The 24,532-nt window shown below is 35.7% G+C and overlaps 1 protein-coding gene across 3 annotated transcripts in view; it reads left to right on the forward strand.

Moving 5' to 3' along the window:
- GPC5 (glypican 5) overlaps positions 1 to 24,532 on the forward strand; it is a 597,183-nt gene that overhangs the window by 309,889 nt on the left and 262,762 nt on the right. For all 3 annotated transcript variants that reach the window (XM_059466144.1, XM_059466146.1, XM_059466145.1), the window contains one exon: positions 5,802 to 5,964. In XM_059466144.1, the coding sequence (XP_059322127.1) occupies positions 5,802 to 5,964 (163 nt within the window). The remainder of the gene's footprint in view (positions 1 to 5,801; positions 5,965 to 24,532) is intronic.

Raw genomic sequence — 24,532 nt, forward strand, 5'->3', positions numbered from 1 at the left:
AAAAAAATAGCAGTTTTTTCCTCTCATTTGAAAGAGTTCAAGGAAGCGAGACTTCTAGAAGTAATTCTTCTGGATTTGACTTGATTAGCTAAATTGGATTCACTGCTGAGCTCCTTTAAGATACCCTCCAAAAGTACTTATGATGTTCACATAAATGAAAGAGAGGAAATTCTGTGACTGAGCTTAGTTCACACTGAACTGCAAGAGAGCATCAAGATATTTTCATTGAAATACAATACAATAAAATGTATAGACAATCCATATTTCCCATTAAGATCTATGACAAAGAATAAGTGAATAGGATACTAGATTTTTGAATCACATCAGTTTCAATCATGTAAACATTTTATTGCAAAAATTTTATTGCCTTTCAGTGTTCATCATTCATTAGACATTGTCCTTGTTTCAGAAGGGATAGAGTTAATTTTCTCCCTAGCAGCTGGTATTATGCTGTGTTTTGGATTTAGGGCAAGAATAATGTTAATAATACTGCAACATTTTAATTGCTGTTGAGCAGTGCTTACTCTGTCAAGGCCTTTTTGTCTTCTCTTGCTGCCCTGCCAGCGAGCAGGGCTGGAGGTGTGCAAGAAGATGGGCCCAAATGATCCAAGAGTTATCCCTTACCATACAAAATTACACTAAGAATGTAAACTGGAGAGAGCTGGCTGGTGATCCACTGGTCAGGTCATCAGTCAGAGGGTGGTGAGAAATTCCATTGTGCATCGCTTGTTTTGTACATTCTTTCATCACCCTCACTATTATTATTTGCCATTCCTTTTATGTCCTACTACACTTTTTTTATCCGAACCCGTAAGTTTTACCATTTTCCTGATTTTCTCCTCATCCCACTGAGGAGGAGTGAGTGAATGGCTGTCTGGTGTTCCTGCCGAGATAAACAACAGGGATTAAATCACTTGCAACTTCCTGTTAAACAGAAAAATACAAAACAGAGTACACTCTTGCCATTTTGGATTTACTTATATGAATTTATACATTTTTGAGAGGTAGAAGGGACTATTTCAGTTTTTTACTTTAACCTCACACATACCATGTCCTTGAACTTCTGAATTAATTCATGTTTTAAGGCCAAAGTCTATGTGAACCAGGAAATAAAACAACCAAACAAACAAACAAACAAAAAAAAACCCAACAAAACCCCCCTCAAAAGTCTAAATAAACCAAACCAAACTAAAAAATCCCCCTTACCCCAACTGTTGATTATTACTATTAATTACTGACATTTTTTTTATATAGATCAATCTGAATGTTTTTAAATGTATGATTCCTGTAGCATAGATTTTTTTTTAATTCACTTTGAATGTTTAAATAAAAAAAATATTTATTTGCCATTTTCATATGCTTTGGCCTGCCAAATCTGTTAAATCTGTATTTGCCATATAGGCACTTGCAAGGCTTATAAGGCTGGTTAAATCTTGAGATCAAGGGTTTTCTGAGTGTACGAAAGGATGAGCTCTGTGGCTAAAACAAAAGGATTTTTGGTTCCATTTTAATCACTGTAATGGAATTCACTTCTGGGCCATCCTTTCTGAACAAAGACAATGAGAATGGGATTTAGGAGTAATATAACATCCCTAATCTGACTTAGTATTCCTATTTCTGTCCCCAAAGATGTCCCATTAAAATCTTTGGCTAGAACACTGCTCTGAGTAATTCATATTCCGCTGGCTACACAGGACACCCACAATTAATTTACGAAACAGAATATTTTGTCTTTAATATGCATGTAATACAATATTTAGACTTGCAAATTTACTTTTGTCTGTATTTTATTGTAGTACGTATTTTAAAATTCACTCAATTGCCTCACTTGCCAGATGAGATTTTCTTAGTTTGTCACTTCTTTTTGTTATTTAGTAGTTCTCCAGTTCCCGTGGCAATAAGAGATTTATCATTACCACTTGGTTTTTCATTTTGCTTTACAGATCATCAATAAAAGTCTCAAATAAACTTGAAATATTACAAGGCCCTATAGGATTGTACAATAATCATACATCCTTAGTGATAATTTTCCTAATTATGCTTATACTCTGAGATTTGTTGAGAAGCTTCAACAACCCTCATAAGATGCCTCTGTAGCTGCTGAAAGCAGTTCATTTTCTTACTGAAATGTTACAGAGCAGAGTCATATATTTACAGAACCTTGCAAGTACTTTAATACAACAATGTAACTTCTGTAATGCAAATATTTCCATTCTAAAATGTGAAATGTCACAAATTTTATTAATGGTTCTTTTTGGTATTATAACCTTGTTCAGAATTGCTTTTGGGTCAAAGAAAGCATTTCACTAAGCCATCAGTACTGGTCCTGAGAGGTATTTTGGCAACTGAGCACTAAAAGATCTAAGGGGGAGGCCAGACTTCCCAAAGCTATGCAGGAAAGCTGTGAAGCTGAAGACTCCCAAGGACCTTTTAGTTGATTTATACCCAAATCATTCCCCCATGCACATATACCATAGTAGTGGTGCACAAATTTTCTGGGAAAATAAAACACCACTAGCAGAGGAAATGCTTTTAATACCAAAGTCTTAGTTCAATAAACTTCCATCAACATTAAGAACCAGCAAATCTATAATATTGGTGTATCTACTGCAGTCTCAGAACAGAGGTGAATTAACCCTTGCCACTCATTCAAATAAACACAGTTGCCAAGAATATTTGCTGCCTCTTTAATTGAAATTGAAAGACAATGATGTGTGATTCAGTTATGGCGTTTGTGGCTTCAGGGTTTTTGAGACAAAAAATTTGATACAATGGAGTAAGTTTTAGACAAAAGAAGAAAAGAAACTATTACACTATGACACAGCAGGAAAACAGTCATTGTACTTTTTGGAGGGGCAGATAGTATACAGCTAATAACCCTCCTCATTCAGCTGGAAGACCCAGTAAGCATATACAACAGAATTTTCCAGTTAGAACATGTACTTATTTTCCTCTCATAGAATAGCTTTATAAAAAGTGCAGCAGAAGAGAACAATTCTTCTAAACAACTTTTATCTTTATTTATAATGTGAATCAATTTAGCTTTGAAGCACTACATGGATTTCTGTTTAATAAAGAATTTATACTAGATCCAAGTCTTGCTTAGTAGAGGACCAGCACTGAGACTTGTGAACTTATATGGAAACAAAATTTCTTCTTCTACATTTAAGGAGACTGAATTGAGAATAACAAAGTCCAAATAACAAATGAGCTTAATCATTATTTAATTTCTACTATTTCAAGCATAGTAAAAAGTTTGAAAAAAGTTAGTGTACTTTTTCAATACTGGACCTACCTTTAAAGCAATTAAGTGGGATCATCTGTATTTTTAGGTTTCTAGTCATAAGTCAATAATGCATAATAATAAGAAAAAAAAGGAAGAAAAAGACAGGAAAGAGAAATAACTAAGTATGCTGAAATTTAAAGACGCAACAAAATATAAAACCTTACTAAGCCAATATATTTGTAAGACTGAGACAGAGATATAGAGGAGGATGCATGTTCTCTGGCTGAAAAAAATGTGTGTTTACATATATATATATATATATATATATATATATGAATATACAAACACTAGATATATATTGTATATATGGTATATATGTATATGGCATATTGTAGAAAATTTGCCAACACATTTTGTTTGAAAAACTGTCTGTCTTGCGGGCAGTTCCTGCCCATGTTTATGCCACAGATCTCAGGAATAGAGTACCTTATCACACAACTGGCCCTGGGAATGTGTCACAATATGAATTGGGGTGAAAAAGAAGTGTGTTTTTTAACTGAGTGTAGTTCATTAAATAGTCTGTGTTTTGGTTCAATAAATACTAGTTTTTAGAAGTATGGCATGGCTTACACAATGAGCAGGGAGCAGAGCAGCAGTACCAAGGATCTTTTTTTCCTCTTAGCTAAGTAGTTTGTCTTTCAGGTAGCATATAAATGTCTAATAAAACTTTTGAATTAAAAGTGCTGCATAAATTGGCTCTGCTAATTCAGTGGTGAGAGGCATTCTCCTGTTCTTACACAGAGGATCAAGTGGATTTTATGGAAGCATTGAGATTTATCTGAATGATCTCATTGCAGTAGTGATTAAAATATTTTTTGTTGGGCACTGTACAGCACTTAAGAGATCCTTGTCTGGGAAGTGATTCCATAAGCTGAAAATAAACTGAGTATGTAGGTTGAAAATATGAACCCAGTATCTTGTTAAACAACAAAGCAAACACATTTTTGAAGCTATAAAACAACTGAGTCTGTTTCTAACTAATTAATATATTCCTAAAGAGAAAATACTATCTGATTATTAAATTAAAGAATCTGAGACAGCGAGGTTTTGGCCAGTGTAAAGAAGTCGTCCTAGATTGAAGCATGAGTAATGTACAAACCTGTACAAACTGGCATTTTGGATGAGATGAGGTTATAAGAATTATTAACATTTGTAAGAACCTGGGTTTTTATAGGTGATGGTCTTCATATATATCTGACAGATAAACTGAAATGAATCTGAATGGGGAAGAAGGCACTTTGTGTGTATATGACAGTTGTACCACCTCGTATTTAAATACTGTATGACAGCACTTGTACATTTGATAAATGAGAGACATTAACATTATTCAGATAACTGCTCAGCACTGCTCAACAGAGTGGAGAAATGTTTAAACAGATCTCTATTGTTTTCCTATAAAAAATGCAGATATCATTGCAATCTCTACAGTGAGAAATAAAAAGGAGTCAGAGAACAATCTTATTTACTGGAACTGAATAATCTACACTGCTTAGGCCAGTACCAGCTACCCCTTTGTTTTATTTTACCTCACTTTTATTAGTTCAACCCAAGTAATACCTGGATGTCCTTTGGAAACAGTTCTCTCCATGCTAGCCCTGCCTCTGAATGTACTAGTTTGGTCTGCTGTCCCTTGCTCAGGCATTTGATATCATCCCAACAATTTTTTTTTTCAGCTTCTACTACATTGCTGTATGACACACTCAGAGCAGAAAAGGGTGTTTTGGATTCACCAATATGGAACTGCAACACAGCTCTCACACTATTTCAGATATTTCAAATGCGACAAATTCACATAAAACAATAAATGTATCTTAAGTGTCAGTAGACGCCACATGGGCCTTTAAAAGATCCAGATCCAGCTGTTAAGTAGCACAGATGCTGTCTGCTCCAAGTGGGTCTATAAGAAAGGGGCAACAAACATTTTAGTGGGGTCTGTTGTGGTAGAAATGAGGGCAATAGTTTTAAACTGAAGGAGATTTGATTTAGACCACATATAATGAAGAAGTTTTTTGTAGTGAGGGTGGTGAGATGCTGAAACAAGTTTCCCAGGAAAGCAGTAGATGACCCAGCCCTGGAAAGATTTAAAATCAGGTTGGGTTGGGGCTCTGAACAACCTGGTCCAGTTGAAGATGTCCTTGCTCATTGCAGGGGAATTTGCACCAAAGATGGCCTTTAAAGGTCTCTTCCAACCCATACTTTTCTGTGATTCTATGTACTTAACCACTCCACTTGGCCTCTGGGAAAGAAATTGGTGATTTTCTTATATAGTGATAAAGACAATTTGTGGGTTTTTAATTAAAACTAAACAATACATCTCCAAATGCCACTCTTTTAAATCTATCAGTGTAAGTCAGTGTTAAAGAAAAAAAAATTTAAAAATTCAGAATTCTCATTCTATTGATCCTGAAATTTCCTTTTCAAATCAGGTAATTACTAGGGACTTATGTGAAATTTTTGGTACTCTCTGAAGCTCTCCACATGTACTACTAACTTGCATACTATATCTTGTCTTCAGCTGTTGCAGGGCAAATCATTTCCAAAATATGACAAATGGGATCTCCAACAAACAGGCAGTGGTGGAGGTGTAGATGAACAAATCAGTGGTGATTGTGATGATGAAGATGGTTGTGGAGGATCTGGAAGTGGAGAATTCAAAAGAGTCCTGAAAATAACAGACGGTAAGTCCATGATTCTGTTTCTTTCATGCATTTTAAGAGTGAATTGGTATGTTTTCCACTAATCCATGCCACTATGTTATCTCAGAAAATATGTGAAAAGTTGCCTGTGTAGTGCTGCAAGATTTACAGGAATAGGCCTATGATTATAGGATTTCTGTGAGCACAGTATCAATGAGTATCAGTTTTATCATAACACATGTTAAAATACACTTGGCCCAATATAGACTTAACACAGTATTTTAGTCAAATAATAGGTATAAAGTGGCATGTCCCTCTGAGTTATTACCTTAATGTAAGAGATTTGGCAGTTAAAAAGAGAAACTGAACTAATTTTTGATGGAACTGTGGCAAACCATGAGGTTTAGGGCAGGTAGCTGCATTTCATGGAAAACTATTGGAACCAATGTACTAAAGCACTCAACAATAATGCCACTGCTGTTTCTTATACGTCTTTCCACTTTTCTTAGTCTTGTTTTTGTGTAGTTTGGGGTCTTATTTGGTTGCATTGTATTTTTGTTTTGTTTATTCTCTGAAACACATTTGTAATAATTTTCATTAAAAATCCTGTGGCTATGCACTTGATAGGCATAGAACTCTAACCACAAGCAAAGTAAGTTACTACTGCTCTGAATCAGGACATTTTGCAGCACATATGATTTCTCTTCTTATTTCTCTTCGAGTGTAGAAATATAGGCAGAGATGGTGGCAATAGATAAATATTTTCATCTAAACTCCATTTCTCCATTTTGAATTATTTTTTCTGCATTTTGTGTTATCTGCACTCACTGAATTTGAGGGTGTTGCATGTTTTCAGGCTTAGATGTGAAATCCAGGTTCTTTTTGACTTGACAGTAAAGAGGCAATTAAAAATGTGGCTGTAGAGATCATGTAGTTTCCCATTTCTTTTTGAACTGCTGGAAAAATGTGGCAGAACATTCTGGGTTATGCCTTAACAATTCAGTTTGAAACCAGCCTAAGATCTTGCACTGACACTTAATCTATACATTTTCAAGTCCTACTAAAAGTCTAGATGGGATTTTGAGCAATATCTAAAAAAGTTTGGACACTTACTTCCTTAGAGTGCCCTTGGAGGTTTAACTTTAGAGAAAGAAGTTAGGAGTTCAAATATTTAAAACCAGATGTTCTTTGTAATACTGCATATATATCTATTTGATAATGACACACTGTGGTATTGAAGTACTGTAAAATGGTCTTAGAACGTGACTAGAGCTATTAAGAAAGTATTAAGTGAAAAAAGAATTTCAAGAACAGTATATTTCATTTCACTCTCTTCTACTGCATTAGAATTTTCTTAATATTGATATATTTAGTGCAATCTTTTCAAAATGTAAAAATTATAATTAGCCTTCATATCCTCTTTATCCTACATCTTCTAAATTGCCAGAATTATAAGCTGTGTGCTAGGCATAGTGAAATTTACATGAATTCTGTTTCATTTGAACATTTTCTAAGATATTATAGAACAAAAATATGAACCCATAATTTTTGATATTTTGACTTGTGCATAAATCTTGAGCTACTAGTACCTCCCTTGAGCTACTAGTACCTCCCATGAAATCACAACTTCTCATGTTGTGATTTCGTGGATTTAAGCTGGCATGAATTCCCTTTTTGGAATTCAACTTAAAAGTTGTCTTTAATGTGTACCAGAAAGAGTCCTACTTTGTTCTGAGGCATCAGGTATGGGCTGTCCAACAGAACAGTTAAAACATTCAATTTTGTAGAATTTTATTACAATATAGATCAAGATTTTTTTTTTCAGAAATCACTTGTGTCTTTAAGTATATGTTAAAGTGTATGTTTAAGATAAATGAAACAGGTGCTTGAAAAATTATTCTATTGCATCACTGATATATGAGTAGGACTTTGGGAACTTAAAGTTAGATTTAAAGTGGGAACCAATACATTTTAGTAAGAAAACAAAATTGTCTTCTCAAGATTTAAAATTTTATGTGAGGAACTAGAGTTGAAAAAAACATAAACATAATTAGAATTTAGGCTTATATTTTTAACACCTATACATATACTTATGTTGAAAAAATGTACATATGTACATATGCACTTATGTGCATATACTTATGATGAAAAAAATATATACATAATAAGAATTTAGGCTTATATTTTTAACATCTATGCATATACTTATGCAACATATATAATTTTGTGTAATTTTCTTAGCTTTGGGTGACTGGTATCAATTAAAAGCATAGTTTTTAAACAGAAGAGATAGAATCACTATGATGACATTGCTTACAGCTACTTGAAAAGTATGTCTGAATTTCAGGCAAGTGTACAAGTCGACCACAGTAATTTTGATTCTCAGCACTACCTTTTCTACAGAGTCATAAAGTCAGTATTATTTTTCCTTATCAAAAAACTTCCTGCATTTGTTTATTTCTGGACAACTTTGCTTTCTCTCATAAGCAGCCAGGAAAGAAAGGGGGATTGCTATGTATTTTTTTTTCCATAGTTGAGTCTAGAAGTCCTAGCCATAGCCCAGGCTCTCTTTTGGTAGCTTCTGCAGACATTTTCACCAAGGAGATAATCCTGTGTGCAACAAATCAATGATCTTAATAAGCTATTAAAGTATGATACAGAACCAGCCCCCCTTATTACATTGCTGTGTATAAAAATAAAGACACATCCACCTCTTTTTTTGATGCTATGTCATTGCCTTTTGGATGTGTGCCTGATACTCAAACCCACAAGGAACAGAGAGGAAGGGAAGGGATATACTTTTGCCAAACAAACTTTTACCAATTTTATGTGTACATGTAGCTTGTGAAGTGGAAGATTACCTGTTTCCACATTCAGTGTTAGAGATGTAAGAATTTATTTCATTTGGTGCTGAAGACTGACAAATTTGTGGTGACAGCCTTTGGGCTTAGAAGGCAAATGAAGAGATCTGGTATTTGTAATATAGAAGTAATAGCCTTGCATTACAAAAATGTTTAAAATGTCTTATATTTTGAAAAAATATATATCTTTTAAAAAATCTAGTTTTTCAAAATCTAGATTTCAAATAGTCCAATCAATGTATTATATTTAATGCTTCAAAGTGCTGCAATTGTGCTGACAAGTTTCTCTTTTAAAAGTACTTTTAAAATACGGTAAATCGTGCAGCTATTTGAAGAAATGTTACTAGAAAGGATAGTGTACTTTAAATGTATAAAATAAACAGTAGTATAAAGTCTTGACACTTCATTTGCTAGTTTTATTCTCCTCTAACCTGGGAGCTCCCACAGGACTATTTCATGTGCCACAATGAATTACCTCTTTGAAACCCCCTGCGGAACGCAGCAGTAATAACAACAAATACTTATCACCTACATATTGATTTGGATCTGTTTTCAAATAGCTCTGTGAGGAGGGGCCAATCCCAATATCACTCCATTGAGGTTCTCAATACCATCTATCAAAATTCTCATAATACTTCTAGCAAGACCACCGATTCACTGGAAAGTGCTCTACCACTTGTCTGTCTTTCTTTGCTCATTTTAACATGCAGCACACATGTTTCTACACTGCAGCCAGAGCTCTCCTAGTGATCTCCCTGATCTCAGGGCTCAAATATGCAGAAATATCGAGGATATCTTTGTGCTTAAGATATACATGGGCAAACCTTGTCTCCCACTTTTTTTTTTTTTAAATTTCACCCAATGTTCATCCTCTTTGAAGAAAGAAGTCTCCTAAATGTTTTATTTCTCAGGCTTCTTAACCTGTGGATTATTAATTTTTTTGTTCAAATCATGCTGGAGAGTTAAAATGCCTTGGAAAAGGCTTTATGTTGTGATCTCTATATAAATAAACCAGTCTATGTCTCTTGCCTGACATTATACTGCATTCTCAAGTCTCAATGTCCTTTCTCCTCTTTCTGCTCCTTCACCCACTTCACTATAGTTGCTTTTCTCATTGTTAAATCTGATTCTGGTGGCATATTCTGGGACCAAAACTACTTAAAGCCGGCAATAAAATCTCCATTATGATGTTTGCCATCTGTTAAATTCTTTTTAACTCTCATCTACATTCTGTTACCTCAGTAAAGTAAGACATCCCTTATGTCTGAGTAGGATTTCAGGTTTTATTTACACACTAGAGTATTCTTCCTAATTCCTAAATGTTAATGTGAGGTGTTATTCAGGTGTCTTTGGAAGGGCTACATGACTTCACTGTTCATAGTTCACTCAGTTCAGAACATCTCAGTTCTAATAAAAATGAATAAGAAAAAAAAAGTTCTTGCTGTGAATGCCACATTTGGTCTAAATAGTGCAATAATAAATTTAACAATAACATTCTCATAGGCTATTGTTAATTGAGAGGCTGGAAGAATCTCACCCTTCCTTTTCACATAAAGACTTATCATAATCTGAGCTCTTTTCTCTCATAGCTCTCGTCTTTTGTGGAGCTGAAAATCTTTTGAAGAGAGAGATTTATTGCAGTTAGTACATTCCCATGAAAAATTTGCATTTCCAGAATTAGTAAATACTAAGCAAGAAGATACATATTGTCAACACATATGAAGTTCAAAGATTTTTCCGTGGGCATGATCAAGTGTTGGCACAAAAATACGTGATGATATAAATTATTGAAACATAAACAAAGACAAAGGATGCACGAGTTCCAAAGATTTCTACCAAAAAAAAGAAAAATTCCCCAAAACACTTTTGGGTTCTTAAGCATAGACTTTCACCGGGCAGTGAAGTTTGAACAGATAAAGTTGTCAGATGTATAACAACATGAGGCACTGCGGTGAGTTTACAGGTGCCAAGTGCCACCAAAATGCACAGCACTGTGGGGGCTGCTATGGGAAAATGAACTGCAGCTCAGCCAGAACCAACACAAGCAGTGAGAGAAAAACCAAAAGGATTGCGCTTAAAATGCCCTTGAAAAACTGAGAAAAGTTACAATAAAACTTTCTTATGCAATATTTTGCAAAAAAGCGTGACCTGCATAATGATATTATGCATTTGAAAAAAGACAATATTTCAATTTTTGATTGTATTCTGTTTAAAGAGTATCATCTCTCTCTCAGCACGTTGTCTCATGAATCAACATTCCTACTTTTTGAGTGATTCATTTAACCCGAGTAATGGATTAAAACTGTACTGTCAGAATGGACTGTTAATTCAAAAACAAACAAGGGGAAGGGTTATGTAAAATTTGCTAAGGGAATTTACACAGAGACTGAAATTAAGTCAAATAATATAAAAATTCATATTTTGCAGCAGTGTAATTTTTTTGCCTTGTATTAATATGTTACATTGACATTAAGATTTTTATGACAGCAGCTATCACACACAAACAAAGCAGAACAATTCTCTTCAAAGTTTTTAAGTTGTCATGAAGTGTTTAATGAGCACACTCACTGGTCTAAAACAGCACATCAGAGCAGTGCAATTATTACAAACAACCTGCATTAATAACATGGGGTTATATTTGGCTGGGAATTTCCTTATAATAATACCAATAATTCTGAAGAATTCTCCAGAAATCTGGAGTCTTTTACTACATGTATTATTTCATTGAACAAATGTATAAATATTTATAATGTGCAAATGTACAAATGTAAAAATATTTTCCCTCGCGGTTACCAGTAAAGAAACAAACTTCTGGCAAAGTGCTAATGCTTATTGCTTTCTCATCCATTCTATAATATTTCCTGATGAAAACTAATAAGATATTAGGTGTCATAGCTACTTATCAGGATTGAGAATGTCCTAAATGCTAAATTTCTTATTTCCGAAGCAGTAGAATCAAAGTAGCCAGTGCCACTCTTACAAAAGTGCTACTGTACAGCACCTGCCTGTTCAACAAATTCTGGTTTATTACTTATTACTAGTTTTTAAAAACTTCCAAAATCCACTTCCTGCCTACTGCTTTATGCCTCCCAAACTTGAGGACAGAAGATATACTCCAGTATGTCCTTCTCTGCTCTGGATTCTCCTGTGAAGAGAGGAAAAATAACAAGAACAAAAAAATTATATATAAAATACTATATTTACATATAAAGATTATAACTCTTCAAGAGCTCCTTTTTGGAAATATCAGAGAAATACAGAATATGGTATTGTGTGGTCAAGGCATCATGCAGGTTGTGTCTCATCTGACCTGGTGTGCTATACATCAGAATAAAGTTAATATCTTTGTGGAGATAGACACTTTATGTGGTAATGGATTAATAAAAGAGTAATTTATCAGCCTGGAGAACACTAAGGCTCCAATTAACTCCTCTCTGTGGATTTATGCATTTTCTTCTAACTTTTGACCAGCATGGACATCCTTCAGGCTATTCCCTTGTATAGAGGGAGGGGAAAAAACCCCAAAATCTTGTGATCAGTCTTCCAGATATGCAAACGCTTCAAAGCTTTCAATCAACAAGTTAGATACTTTGTAAGTAACTTGATAGAAGAATTAATACCATTTCCTTATTTCACCTGAATTTTATGCCAAAGAGCACAGAAGCAATTACAGAGGTAAAGAAAGCCAAGTACAGATACAGTCCTTGCTTAAATTGACCTGACAGTGAATGTCAAGTTTCCTACTGTGGACTACAAGATTTAATTCTGAATGGTACTGTTAAGAAAGGTGGAGAGTAAAAACACCTTCTGTGTGGAAGTTTTTGCCCTACATAAGGCAAGGTTGTATTCCCTCTTTTGAAATGGGGTGCATTGTTTTGTGAGTTCCCTCATTTCCTCCTCCTCCTCCAGAGGATCTTTCAGACATATCTCGAACACAAACGACCAGCTAGAAAAAATATAGACCTTTTCTTGATTGATTCATAAGGGTAAAAAAAGCCGACATTGAATTCTTTAAAATGCATCAAGAGCAATCACTAAATGCCACTTCTTCTAGCTAAGCAAGAAATGGTTAACCATAAACATTCCACAAACACAGAATAAAATGTGACTATAAATGCAAATGGTTTATGTGATACCATAGAGTTTGTGTTATTTATTAATCTAATGCCCTCAAATGAGCCAGTGGCAAACCAGTTAAGGCTAATCCTTCAAAAAGCAGCATGCTCTCCCAAGTACATTGTTTCCTAGCTCTGCCTACTGTAAGTGTCTCTCTCTGGGGCAAAGACTCTTTAGTCATTTGGGCAGAGCAGGAGATAATAATCAGGCAAAGCCTCTACAGCTATAGTTAAAACCATTCAGCTGGCAGAGAGACTAAAATCAGAATAACCACTGCACCAATGTCTGATCTGAATTTAGGTTTGTTTTGTTTTTCTAAAAAAACGTCTAAAGTTTTATGATTCATCCTTTTAACAGAGAAGAACTTTGAAAATTTCATCAAGGGAACAACTCTTAAAAAAATAAGTGTACCATCTTTTTTTTCCATACTAGACAATAAAATTCCTTATCTATATTAGGTTATGGACTATTTAGTTTTGCATGTGCATCTGATAAATGCAAAATCAAGTCAAAATACACTGCTAGTTTATGCAAAGTATGGTTACTAGGAAAATAATAAGGCTAATTTGCTAGGTTTGAAATTACTTCTGATTGACTTTATTCAGAGTAGGCATCACTTCATTGACTTCATATGAATTTGTATTTTCCAGAGAGACCACGTAATAAGTTCAGATGGAATTAAAAAGTTCTAATTGTACTTTTAAAGGCATTACCTTCTAATAATATCACTACTTCTGAACTTGGTAGAAATTTGGAGCCTTTTAATGCATGTAATATTTAATTGAACCAATTTCACTATTATATTTTAATAATTTCTGATTAGCCATTGATTATAATTAATTAAATAAATATTCATTCATCATATTCAAATATTTATTTTTTATGTGTTCTTTGAAATGTGTCTCATAATAATGTATTAAGGATATGAAGAAAAAACATTTTTATAACTCTTAATCCCTGTATTCTAACCACATTTACTGTTTAATCAAATACTTCCATTAATTCAGTGGATGAGAATTTATAATGTTTTCCTTTACACAAAACAGAAATGAGCAGGTCTTTTGTGGCAAAAATACATTCCTCCTAATTAATTGTATTTTAAATCAATCCCTTTCTCTAAGTAGTGATGTCTAATCCTCAAAGACATGAGAGTTTTTACTTCAAATAAGCCCTCAAAAGTCAATGTATTTTTAAACAACAGACCTCCTGAATAGTTACTTTAATCTCCAGTTACCCTTATGACTGATTTTATTGTGCCTAGGAGATCTTTCTATAAGGAATCCTTCATAATTTCGAAGAGTTCTTTTTAAATCTGTCTATCATCTTTTAATTTTTTTTGGCAGAAGGAGGGGAAGAGCAGCATCTCACTCTTGATGTTCCATTTCCCATACTACCTGTGATAGCTTTTATTATCCAACCATGGATGATTCTTTTACTCTTCTGGTTTACTTCTACTCTATTGACCAAAAGCCTCAAAATGAGTTGTCCTTTATTTTTTTTTTTTTTTTTTTTTTTTGTAGAAATCAACTGGTTTTATTTATTTGAGTAAGAGAATATATAAAGCTAGCCTCCGTAGTTTTAAACTATTACCATATTCTAGTAACAATTCCTTTAAATGATCAGATTAACTACTTCAAGTTTCCAGTAAAAATGCTACTTGTAACCATCCAAAATCTAAACATGAATATTGGAGGCAGCTATAGGCTACTGTGTATTTCATTTCTTTCCTTAGCAGGCAATCCTCCTTTAATAACGATAGACACAGAGACAGGATTTTTTGTCATAAGCTAAAATGTTTAGACTTGTTTTATAATCACTGTAAAGGAATTAACACGTATCACTGAAAAGGAGTAAGCACATGAGGACACAGTTCATTAGGCCTACATTAAGCATGTCTGTTGAGAATTGTGCCCTACAATCCTTGTTTCTCTCAACTGTCTGTAAAGGGACAAGCTTTAGTGCCTTTAGTACAGATACCTCAAGTTAGAAAATGCCTTCCCAAAGTTAGCTTCTTTTGAATTCACTCTGGTTCTGATTCAATATTGATTTTTACTTTTAGATAAGGGTTAAATATCTTTAAATGTACTTCACAGTCTTATTGTCAGTATCACTAATGACTTCTTGCAATAAAAAATAGAGGGGTACTTGCAAATACAACTAATAAGATCTGTAAAACAGAATTCATGTTGTCTCAAAGCTCTAGTTTGCTGGGAGAAGAAATCATTCCTATTCTCCATCATCTGTGATGTAGAAAGTGGGTAGTGGTGAAAAAACAATTGGGAATGTCTGTAAATACCATGGTGTGTTTTGTTATCAAACTGTCTTGCTATCTTTTTTACCTGTTTCTCCTTTTAGATTTTGAACACAAAAATAAATGTAAAAATATAACAACACAAAACTTTCATAGCCATTACATGAATAAGAAATTACTTCACTGAATCAAAAAGGAATTGTAAAACACTTTTAAAATCTACTTATGAAAGAATCTGTCCTTTTTCAAAGTTGTGAATGATTTCAGACTGTTATATTTCTATTTCTTAAACAGACTGTAACCATGATAAATGTCACACTTGGATTTACTCAAAGGTGATTTATAGTCAAAGGTAGCTCTTTGGCCTGTCATGCATCTCCAGGCTTTATTATATTCTTTTAGGAAATCAAAGTGTGTGTGATATCCTGCGAGTTCCCTTTGCAACCTGTGCAGAGACTTAAATTAGATTAGTTTCATATTTGTGTCTTCCACTATTAATGATTATAACTCCAATGCCTTGACTAATCTACTTCTCAGTAATTCATGCTCAAACCATTTGCTAACTTTTAAATAAAAGAGAATCAATTAATTTTTGTTTGCTACAGAAGCTTAGCACTATCTTTTTTTTTTTTTTTCCCCAAGAAACAATGTAAGGGAGATACAAGCCTAAGAAAGATCTAGATCTTAAAATCTGCAAAACTTGTGTGAACATATACATATATATATATATATATATATACACACATATTCACACGCTTATAAAAATCATCAGAAGTTCCCTAAAAAAGAGTGAAACTATTCAAAATACTCAGTTATGACCTCTATTCTGTAAAATAATGTATCTGGAAGACAGCAAGTGGATTTTTCTTTTTCTTTTCTTATTTTGAAGGGAAGCAGTGAGGTATAATTCCAATCTGGTTCAGGATTGTGATGTCTCATTTCTACAAGCAGTCTAATAATAGGCACTAGTACTGATATTAGGTTTCCAGAATTAAATGCATGGAAAAGGTTTTTGCAAGGCTGTGTGGAAAAGATTTTGTGAGGCAAAACACTATAGCAGATACCTAAGTGGAGAGGTGGGACTCTGTTGCTTAGACAAGCTGTCATTTCAGCAGATCATTTCAGGAGTCCATTTCTGTATGTTGTCACTGGTTTATTTTGATTGTATGAACTCTTTTTCCAGTCCCTATGGCAGACACTAGCTCAGATTGATTGCTCTAGATACCTACATTTAGATAATATAAACTGGACATAAATTCCAGTTCTTGGGTTTTCACAGGTTGGCTAACAAGAACAACTTTCCCAGATATTGGCCAGTAGCAGTGAGGTTAGACATGCTTAACTTTAGTTATTTTCCCTATTTAAAGCCCCATTAGGCAGACACTTCTCAAGGCCAGTAGATGTGCTTAAGGAAGGGAAAAATCTCCTGCTTCATTGTGATATGCTGAAAGAGAAGGTTACACCACAGCTCAATAGCCACAGACTTCATCAAAGCATCCTTTGTGGAGCCACGTAGTCACTAGCATTTTTTATGTCAAGCCCATTACATCTCTGAAACATGGATGTTTCCTCCCATTTCTATTCCTTTCTCAAGTTCATGCTGCCTGCAGTCATCCCCAGGTAAATGCTTTTACAGCACAAACTGAGTTCAGGGCCTCCTGAGTAGCTGCTACATCTCTCATACAGGCACAAGATTTGGGCTTGTTATAAACATGGAGAGACCACACGGAAAGATAGGTCAGATTTCTAGAAAGGACTTGAAACCCTTGTTTTTATTTTATTATCACTAATGCCCTATGGACATAGTTCAATCAATGTCATTTTAATTCAGGGCCAAAATGTCTCTGAGACCTAGTCTGCAGAAGCAAAAATGTAGCCTTGAGAACAGGGATAAGATGAAATAAAATATCTAAGAATAAGAAAACACCAAAGAGGATTTTTTTGAGGAAAGTGTTTGATTGAGACGTCTGAATGAGAACAAGTCTGAATAGAGGAGGATGTAAGAGAGAAATGCAGAAATGTCCTTGTACACTACCTTTACCATGTCTCTTCCACCATTTCTCATTTTTTTCCCCAGTGTTCACAGTCTAAAGTAGAAATGCTCATAAATGTAAGTCTGCATCTCTGAGGCTAAAGAGTAAATTCTGTGATCAGCTTTGGGATGTGAGAAACACAGTTTATGGCACTTGCACAGCTGATAGTGATGTAGAAAGTATAATATTCTTAAGAGAATCTTATGGATTGTAACAGTGACATTTGCAAAATATGTCAGTTGCTAGAGTGGAGACAGCTAGCTGTTAAAAAATATTTCTGAAATGTCAAGGAGCAAAACCAGAATGTGGGAGTTGTTCTAAAAGGAAGTAGCTACATACGAACTAAATAGCTACAAAATAATGATTTATTACATACTCTGTTGTTGCCTTACATATATAAACACAGTCATTGGCCAAAAAAAAAAAGGAAGGAACTATTAGGTATTTCCTAATAAAATTTTTCATCAAAAACTAGCTATGGACAGAAATATTGATCATATGTAATGACTTGCAGAAGGCCTTGAAATTTATTAAGACATTTATTGTTTGTTAAGGGTTTGCTAATTAAAAGTGCACATCAAAGATTTTGTTTTCAACTACTGAAAATGCCTACTCATTTATTTAAATGAACTGAATGATAATAAGGAACTTGAATAAGTTTGTTTCCAGGTTACAATTTGCTTCTTTCTGGTAGTTCCAAGACTTAGACACATAAGACACCCAGACACACTTCAAATACAGGCAAACTAAGAGTATAGATTATCATTTGCAAATCAATTTATCTGTGAATGTGGTCTGCGCTGCCCACCTTGCCCATCCTCTGGAGCTGTAACTCTTCTAGTCACTACAGCTGAACCACAAATGATGCTCTTTAATACAGACCAAAACTTTGATGCAAACTTAATGCGCTTCTGCTATATATATATTAATATAGATGTGCAGGGTTGATTTGGTTGATTGCCAGATAGCTACTCAGCTGTTCTCTAACTCCCTGTCCTCAACAAATGATAAAAATATAGTGTGATAAGACAAAAGCTTTCTTGTGTCAAGATAAAATCAGAAAGATCACTTACCAATTAACATCCCAAAAATAAAAAGACTCAAATTGAAGAAAATTAATTTCTTGCCAATTAAAATAGAGTCAGATGGTAAAAACCAAACAGCTTCACCCCCATCACCCACTTCTTTTCAATCTATGTTACTTCTTAATTCCCAGCTCCTTTGCCTCCTTCTGACACTGGGTGTTGCAGGGGTGACAAGGAAAAGGGATTGATTGCAGCCTGTTCATAACAGCTCCTTTCTGCTGCCTTTTCTCCTCACATTTTCTTCCCTGTGCTGTGGGGGGATAGAATGTAAGAAAATAAAGATAGTGCAGAAGGTAATCTCACCCCTGAGGAATTAAAGCTGTACTAATTACCAAAGATTAAGAACAGGCCTGCTCTTAACAGGCCACAGCTGTGTCCAGTGAGGATGAGTGTTAAAAAAGAGTGGGTTAGCTGGTTGAGAAGCAATATGGAGTTTTTTGGCTGGGCTGTGGAGAAGTTAGTGCTGCGAGGCGCTGCCCATGAGACATCACTGAGAAGGTATGGGAGCTTTGCAATAAGATGACAACACTGCACCAGCGTGGGTCCTCTCCAAAAGCTTCAGCTTCCTTCAGGTCACATCCACCTGCTTCAACACAAAGCCCTCCTCAGGCTGCAGTGTGGTAACCAGCTCCTCTCTAGGTGCTGCAGGGGAGTCTCTGCTGTGGTGCCTGGAGCACCTCTTCCCTCTCCTTCTTCTCTTACCTTGGTGTTCAGAAAGTTGTTTCTCTCAGTTTCTCTCCTCCTTCTCAGTGATAAGCAGAATTTTGCCCTTTTTAAAATACATTTTCCCTGGGGCACCACAGTCCTGACTGGTGGGGCTGAGCTGTGCCCTGGATGGATCTGCAGAATCCTGCTGCAAATGCCTGTGTCAGGCATGAGGCATGCCAGTCTCTCCTCACAGATACCAGCCCTACAGCCCCCACTGGGGCACACACATGTTGTCATTATATTACAAAGGCTCCATATTGCTAGAGTTTTGTCCCTCCTTGATGTTTCTCATAGCCAGCTCCTCTAGCACTGACTCCTCCTTGCCCTCACAGTAGCCAACTGACTCTAATTCCCATCAACCAACCAATCCACTCTTTTATGGCACTCTTCTGATTATCTGCTACAGCTCTGGTCTGTTAAAGTCAGGCCTGCTCTTAATCTTTAATAATTAACCCAGCTGCAATTCTTTAGGGGGTAAGATTACTTTCTATACTACCTTTATTTACTTAGATTTTATCCCCCTACACGCACACCCAGTGCAACTGCATGTTGGGCACTGGTGTGTCAGATATCACAGGGGAGCCCTGTATTTACCAAGAGGGAATGACCTTTGGAAGTAGGGCCAAGGGGACTGGCCGAGGTTAATCACTGGCCGTGGTCATGAGCCATGAGATCTCTGGCCAGTCCTGTGGACTCAGCTGAGAGCTGCACGCACACGCAGTGGTTTGGCCTGTCGAGGGCAAGATCTGTTATTTTTTTAAGTTATTGAGTATTTGCTTGTAGATCTGCTTATGCACACTCAGGACTTCTGCTGCTCATGCTCCTGTACCAAGTATTTTGATTGTCTCAAAGGACCTAATCCTGAATCTGTCACTAACTAAAAAAATCCCAGTAGCTTTCCATTGTGAAAAGTGGCCCTGTGATTGATAACCTGATACTGGTGCTAACAACTTCCACAAAAAAGGGAAAAGTTCAACAGATAGTAGAAAAAATGCAACTTGTCACAACCTGTGTTCAGAACCTGTGTGACCTTCAGGCTCTTATGAGTAGACTGAGGAAGTTGCTGCTTCTGCTTCTCAAGATTCACTTCTTATTTGAATGCACTTAGCAGGACATGTGATGCATAATGACATAGAATATATCACAGAAAAGGAAAATATAATATATAATTAAAGAGATTCTGATTAAAAGCTGTGAGCTCAGTAACATTTTTATGAAGTTATAAAGTAGTTTTCTAGTAAAGTTTCAAATGTAATATTCAGTTCATTAACAACTCTCATCATCCCCAAATCCATAAACATTAATTTATTTTACTGTGTAGCAATTTCTAAGAAATGTAAGTCGTAAAATGTAAAAGAAAGTGTTTAGCTATGGATTCAAAAAGAGCACCATCAGATTTTATTTCCCTTCTAGTTAGTGCTATCTATTGCTTTTTTTCGTCCTTTTTTATTGCTCCTTCCTTTTTTCTAATTAACTGCCATTTGTCATTTTATGTCAACTGACATAATTATAAGTCATTATGTAGGATACTAATAGCCTTAGGAGCAGTTGACTCACACGTAAACTCTGTGTCCAAACGGCCACTTAGCAAGGAAGTGGATTTTAATTTCTCACCATTCATTACTATTTCAATTGCTCTAAACAGAATAATTGAAGAACAGCAGGTGCTTTTTATTTCAGTTCTTCAGTCTTGTTTCTTAACTTACCTTTTTAAATAGCAGTGTTCTTTCTCAGCAAGAAGGCAATTAATTCTTCTGTATGCCAGAAGATGCCACTGTAGCACTCGCTTACAAACAGTAAAGACTGATGACAGGGGAGAAGAACATGAATATTATCAGATACAGCATCTGATTGATTGCACCTGAGAAGGTATTACTGTGAGTATCCTAAAAGTACAGCATCTTAATCTGGTGAGAGAATGAGATTCTGCAATATTTGTTTATTTAAAAAAAAAAATAAAACCAACTACATATTGGGAATTAAAGGAAATAGTTATTTTATGGCATAATTTCATAAACTGCAATCCTAGTCCTGTATTTGCTGCCTTGAATATTTATGTGTTGCAGCAGTGTACCAAACACTAATAGGAGTACATGTTCTTTCTCCAAAGGATTTTTCTAGAGAGGATTTTCCTGCTGTTTAATATAACATATAAATCACTTCGAAAAAATAGTGTTCTTAGGTTACTCTTTCATTTTCTTCTGTATCCAGTTAATCGCAGAGAGGTTTGAGATCATCTATCTACTTCAGTGTCATGGTTCTCTTTTTTTTTCCTTTTTTTCTATACTTTAAAAATTCTCATAGTGGGCAGTCCATCACTAGCTTTAGAAACTAGGTTTTCCCCGAGGTGATAAAGAAACAGGGCAGCCAGAAAATATTTCCCCAAAAGGTCTCCCTAAAAGGATGCTTTATTTTATTTTGATTTATTTATCTTTTAGGAACAATTTAAACATTTTACCTTTTGAAAGCTGTGCTACTTGCTGGTGACAGAGGAGAAGAGGAAGGAAGGTTACTGTGCAATGGTATGATGGTTAAAAAAGTTTCAAATTGATAATCTATAAAAAATTACAATAGGAAGAAGCACTTTAAAAGCACTTCCTTTGAACAAGCTCTCTATTAATTAATTGTTTGTCCTCAGGGTGCCTACATAAGAAAGCAAGCAAAGTGTGTGTGCACTTAAGTTTTCCAGTGGGACACTGCAATCCGCTGTCAAATGCGAGTGTCATCAAATGGACAATCAGAATGCTGCTGTGCAATTTAAATTATGCAGGTATTTCTGCTACAAAACGTGGAAAAATTACTCACAAGCGCTGCACAATGCAAATTTTATGCCATGTATTATCAATATTCTCTTTTTTCAGTTAATATTTAAAGACCTCACGTCTTGAAATCAAGCAGGTCTCTCATTCAGAATTTAGGATTTTTCAATACTATTGACTGGCCACTGGAGAGGTGTTACCTCATTTACTATAAGTCTTTGAACCTGATCCTTCAGCAAGTTGTTCACCCATCACGTTGTGTGTTCATGTCTAGCTGTATGCTGGACATTTTATTCATTAAAATGCTGTGATAGTATCAAAAGCTTTTCTAAAGTCCCAAACACCCATGTTTAATGCCTTCCTTTTGTCTACTGGTCAAAAGTGGTTTGTTTTCACATCCAGCACATCTATTCAGCCTGTTCAGTGCGCTCAGTAGCTCCTCTGTTAGTAATCATCTCTTTAGTGAAACAACAGAATTTGTTATCAGAATTTTTGTTATCAGAATTCTTAAGTTTCCATACAGACTATAAGGCTGGTCTCTGTGCTGTGGCTTTGAAAGGCACATCGAGCTCCACCAGGTGGTGAGGAAATTGGGGATGTGTTTTACACTGAAGTTAATGCTTTCTCACCGGTCTTCATGAAGCACTGGCTGATCATTCTGTCCTTTCTTTCCAATTTCTGAAGAAGTATGTAGGGAGGAATGGGAAAGGATATTTAGTCAAGTGACAGATTATTGAAGAGTCGATTACTGTGAGGAAAAACAACAACTCACATACCTGCTTATTGCCATTTTTGATTAAAAAGCCATCAAAAGTTTTTGCTGAAACAATCATATGACTTGAATACAGTCTATGAAATTGGTGTAATAATAGCAAATAGTCAGTCCTAGGCACTGAACATAAGTGTTCTTACTGGATCCACCAAAAAAATGTTATATAGTAATTACACTTTGAGACGTTTGTTTGTAAAAAAAAAAAAACTGTAAAACTTTCTTCATTACTTCTCCATAGCAACTCATCTTTGCATCTTTTTGTTTTGTGAATACTAAAATACACCCTAAAGTTGAGTACTTATATTTTTAACTTAGAGCTGTATAATTAAAAGGTGAAAGTGCATGTTAAATGCCTCAACAGAGTACATTTTTGGCAAAGAAGGTAAAGTACATAAAATGTGTATCCCATCTGTTACAAATGTATGGTATTTTCACCAGCAATTACAACAATTTTATCTGGGAAATAGAATTTATTCTACCCTAAATACAGCTTAAAATAACTGTGAATAAAGGTATATTTGGAATTAAATAGAACCCACATAAAACCTAATTTTGATTTTAGCAAAAACTAACTCAATCTCTACCACAGTCCCTGGGTTTCATGTTTACTGATAAGGTGAGAGACAAAGCACAGTGTGGCTGAGGTGTTTCGTATGCAATAGAGAATTATTTTGATGACTCATAGGTAGGCCAGTGATATAGACAGTGAATATTATGTCAGTGTGCACATCAGTGTTGCAGCAACAAACTGCTTATTCCTGTTTTGATGCATTAAATTCATCTTTATCTTTAGAAAAGTATGATGGATCCAAAATAATTTGTGATGAAGCATTTAGTCACAGCTGTGCCCACATCTCTTTTTTGGAAAATATCAGTGGTAAATATTATTACAAAATGTTTAAAGTAATTAAAATGAAAGATTTTGATGGACCACTTCTGAATATTTCTTTTTATGAAATAATCTAAATTTCACTATGTAAGGAATTGACTGTGCCTGGATGCCATGTGCCTGCCAAAGTCATTCTATTATTTCTCTCCTCATCAGAATATGAGACAGAAAATAAAGGGAAAGTCTTGTAGGGTGAGATAAGGACAGGGATATGTCGCTCACTGATTACCATCAGGGGCAAAATGGACTTGACTTGGAGATACTATTAAAATTTATACCAGTGAAATCAGAATAGGGTCATAAGAAATGAACCCAACCTTTAAACACCACCCGCCCTTATGCCTGGGCTCAGCTTCATTCCTTATTTTCTCTACCTCTCCCAAGCATGCAGGGGGGGCAGGAATGGAGATTCCTCATGTGTTTCTGCCACTCCTCACAGACTTTCTCTGCGCCCTTCCATGCATGGATCTCTTCCATGGAGCATATTCCTTCAGGAACAGACTGCTCCAGCATGGAGCCCCCAGAGGATCACAAGTCCTGCCACTAAACCTTCTCCAACAGGCCCTCCTTTCTCCATGGGGCCACAGGTCCCGGCAGGACCGTCACTCCTTTAGGTACCCATCTCTTCCATGGGGTATTCCACGTGGCTGCCAGTGGCTGTCTGCTGTTCCACCATGGACTCCAGAGGCTGCAGGGGCACAGCCTGGCTCACAGGGTCTGCACTGTGGGGTGCAGCAGGGGAACCTGTGCTCCAGCACACAGAGCACCTCCTGCCCACCCTTCTGCCCTGACCTTGGTGTCTGCAGGGCTGTTCCGCTCAGATATTCTCCCTCTTCTCTCTGTGTGCTATTGCAGTGGGGTTTTCTCACCCTTTTAAAATTACATTATCCCAGAGGTGCTAGCCCTGTCAGTGATGGGCTCTGCCTTGGCTGCTTTGGAACCAGTTCACCTTATCCCTGTCAGACAGTGGGGAAAGCTTCTGGCAGCTTCTTGCAGTAACCACCCCTGTAGGCCCCCTGCTACCAAACCCCGGTGGTGAAAATTCAACACATACTAATATTTTATTAAAATATAACAGAAATACAAAGCAGAAAGTAAGAGAACATGAATGTACTTTTAGTTAAATTTTGTAGTGT

This window comes from Ammospiza nelsoni, chromosome 2, assembly GCF_027579445.1.
Source record: "Ammospiza nelsoni isolate bAmmNel1 chromosome 2, bAmmNel1.pri, whole genome shotgun sequence".
NCBI lineage: Eukaryota > Metazoa > Chordata > Aves > Passeriformes > Passerellidae > Ammospiza > Ammospiza nelsoni.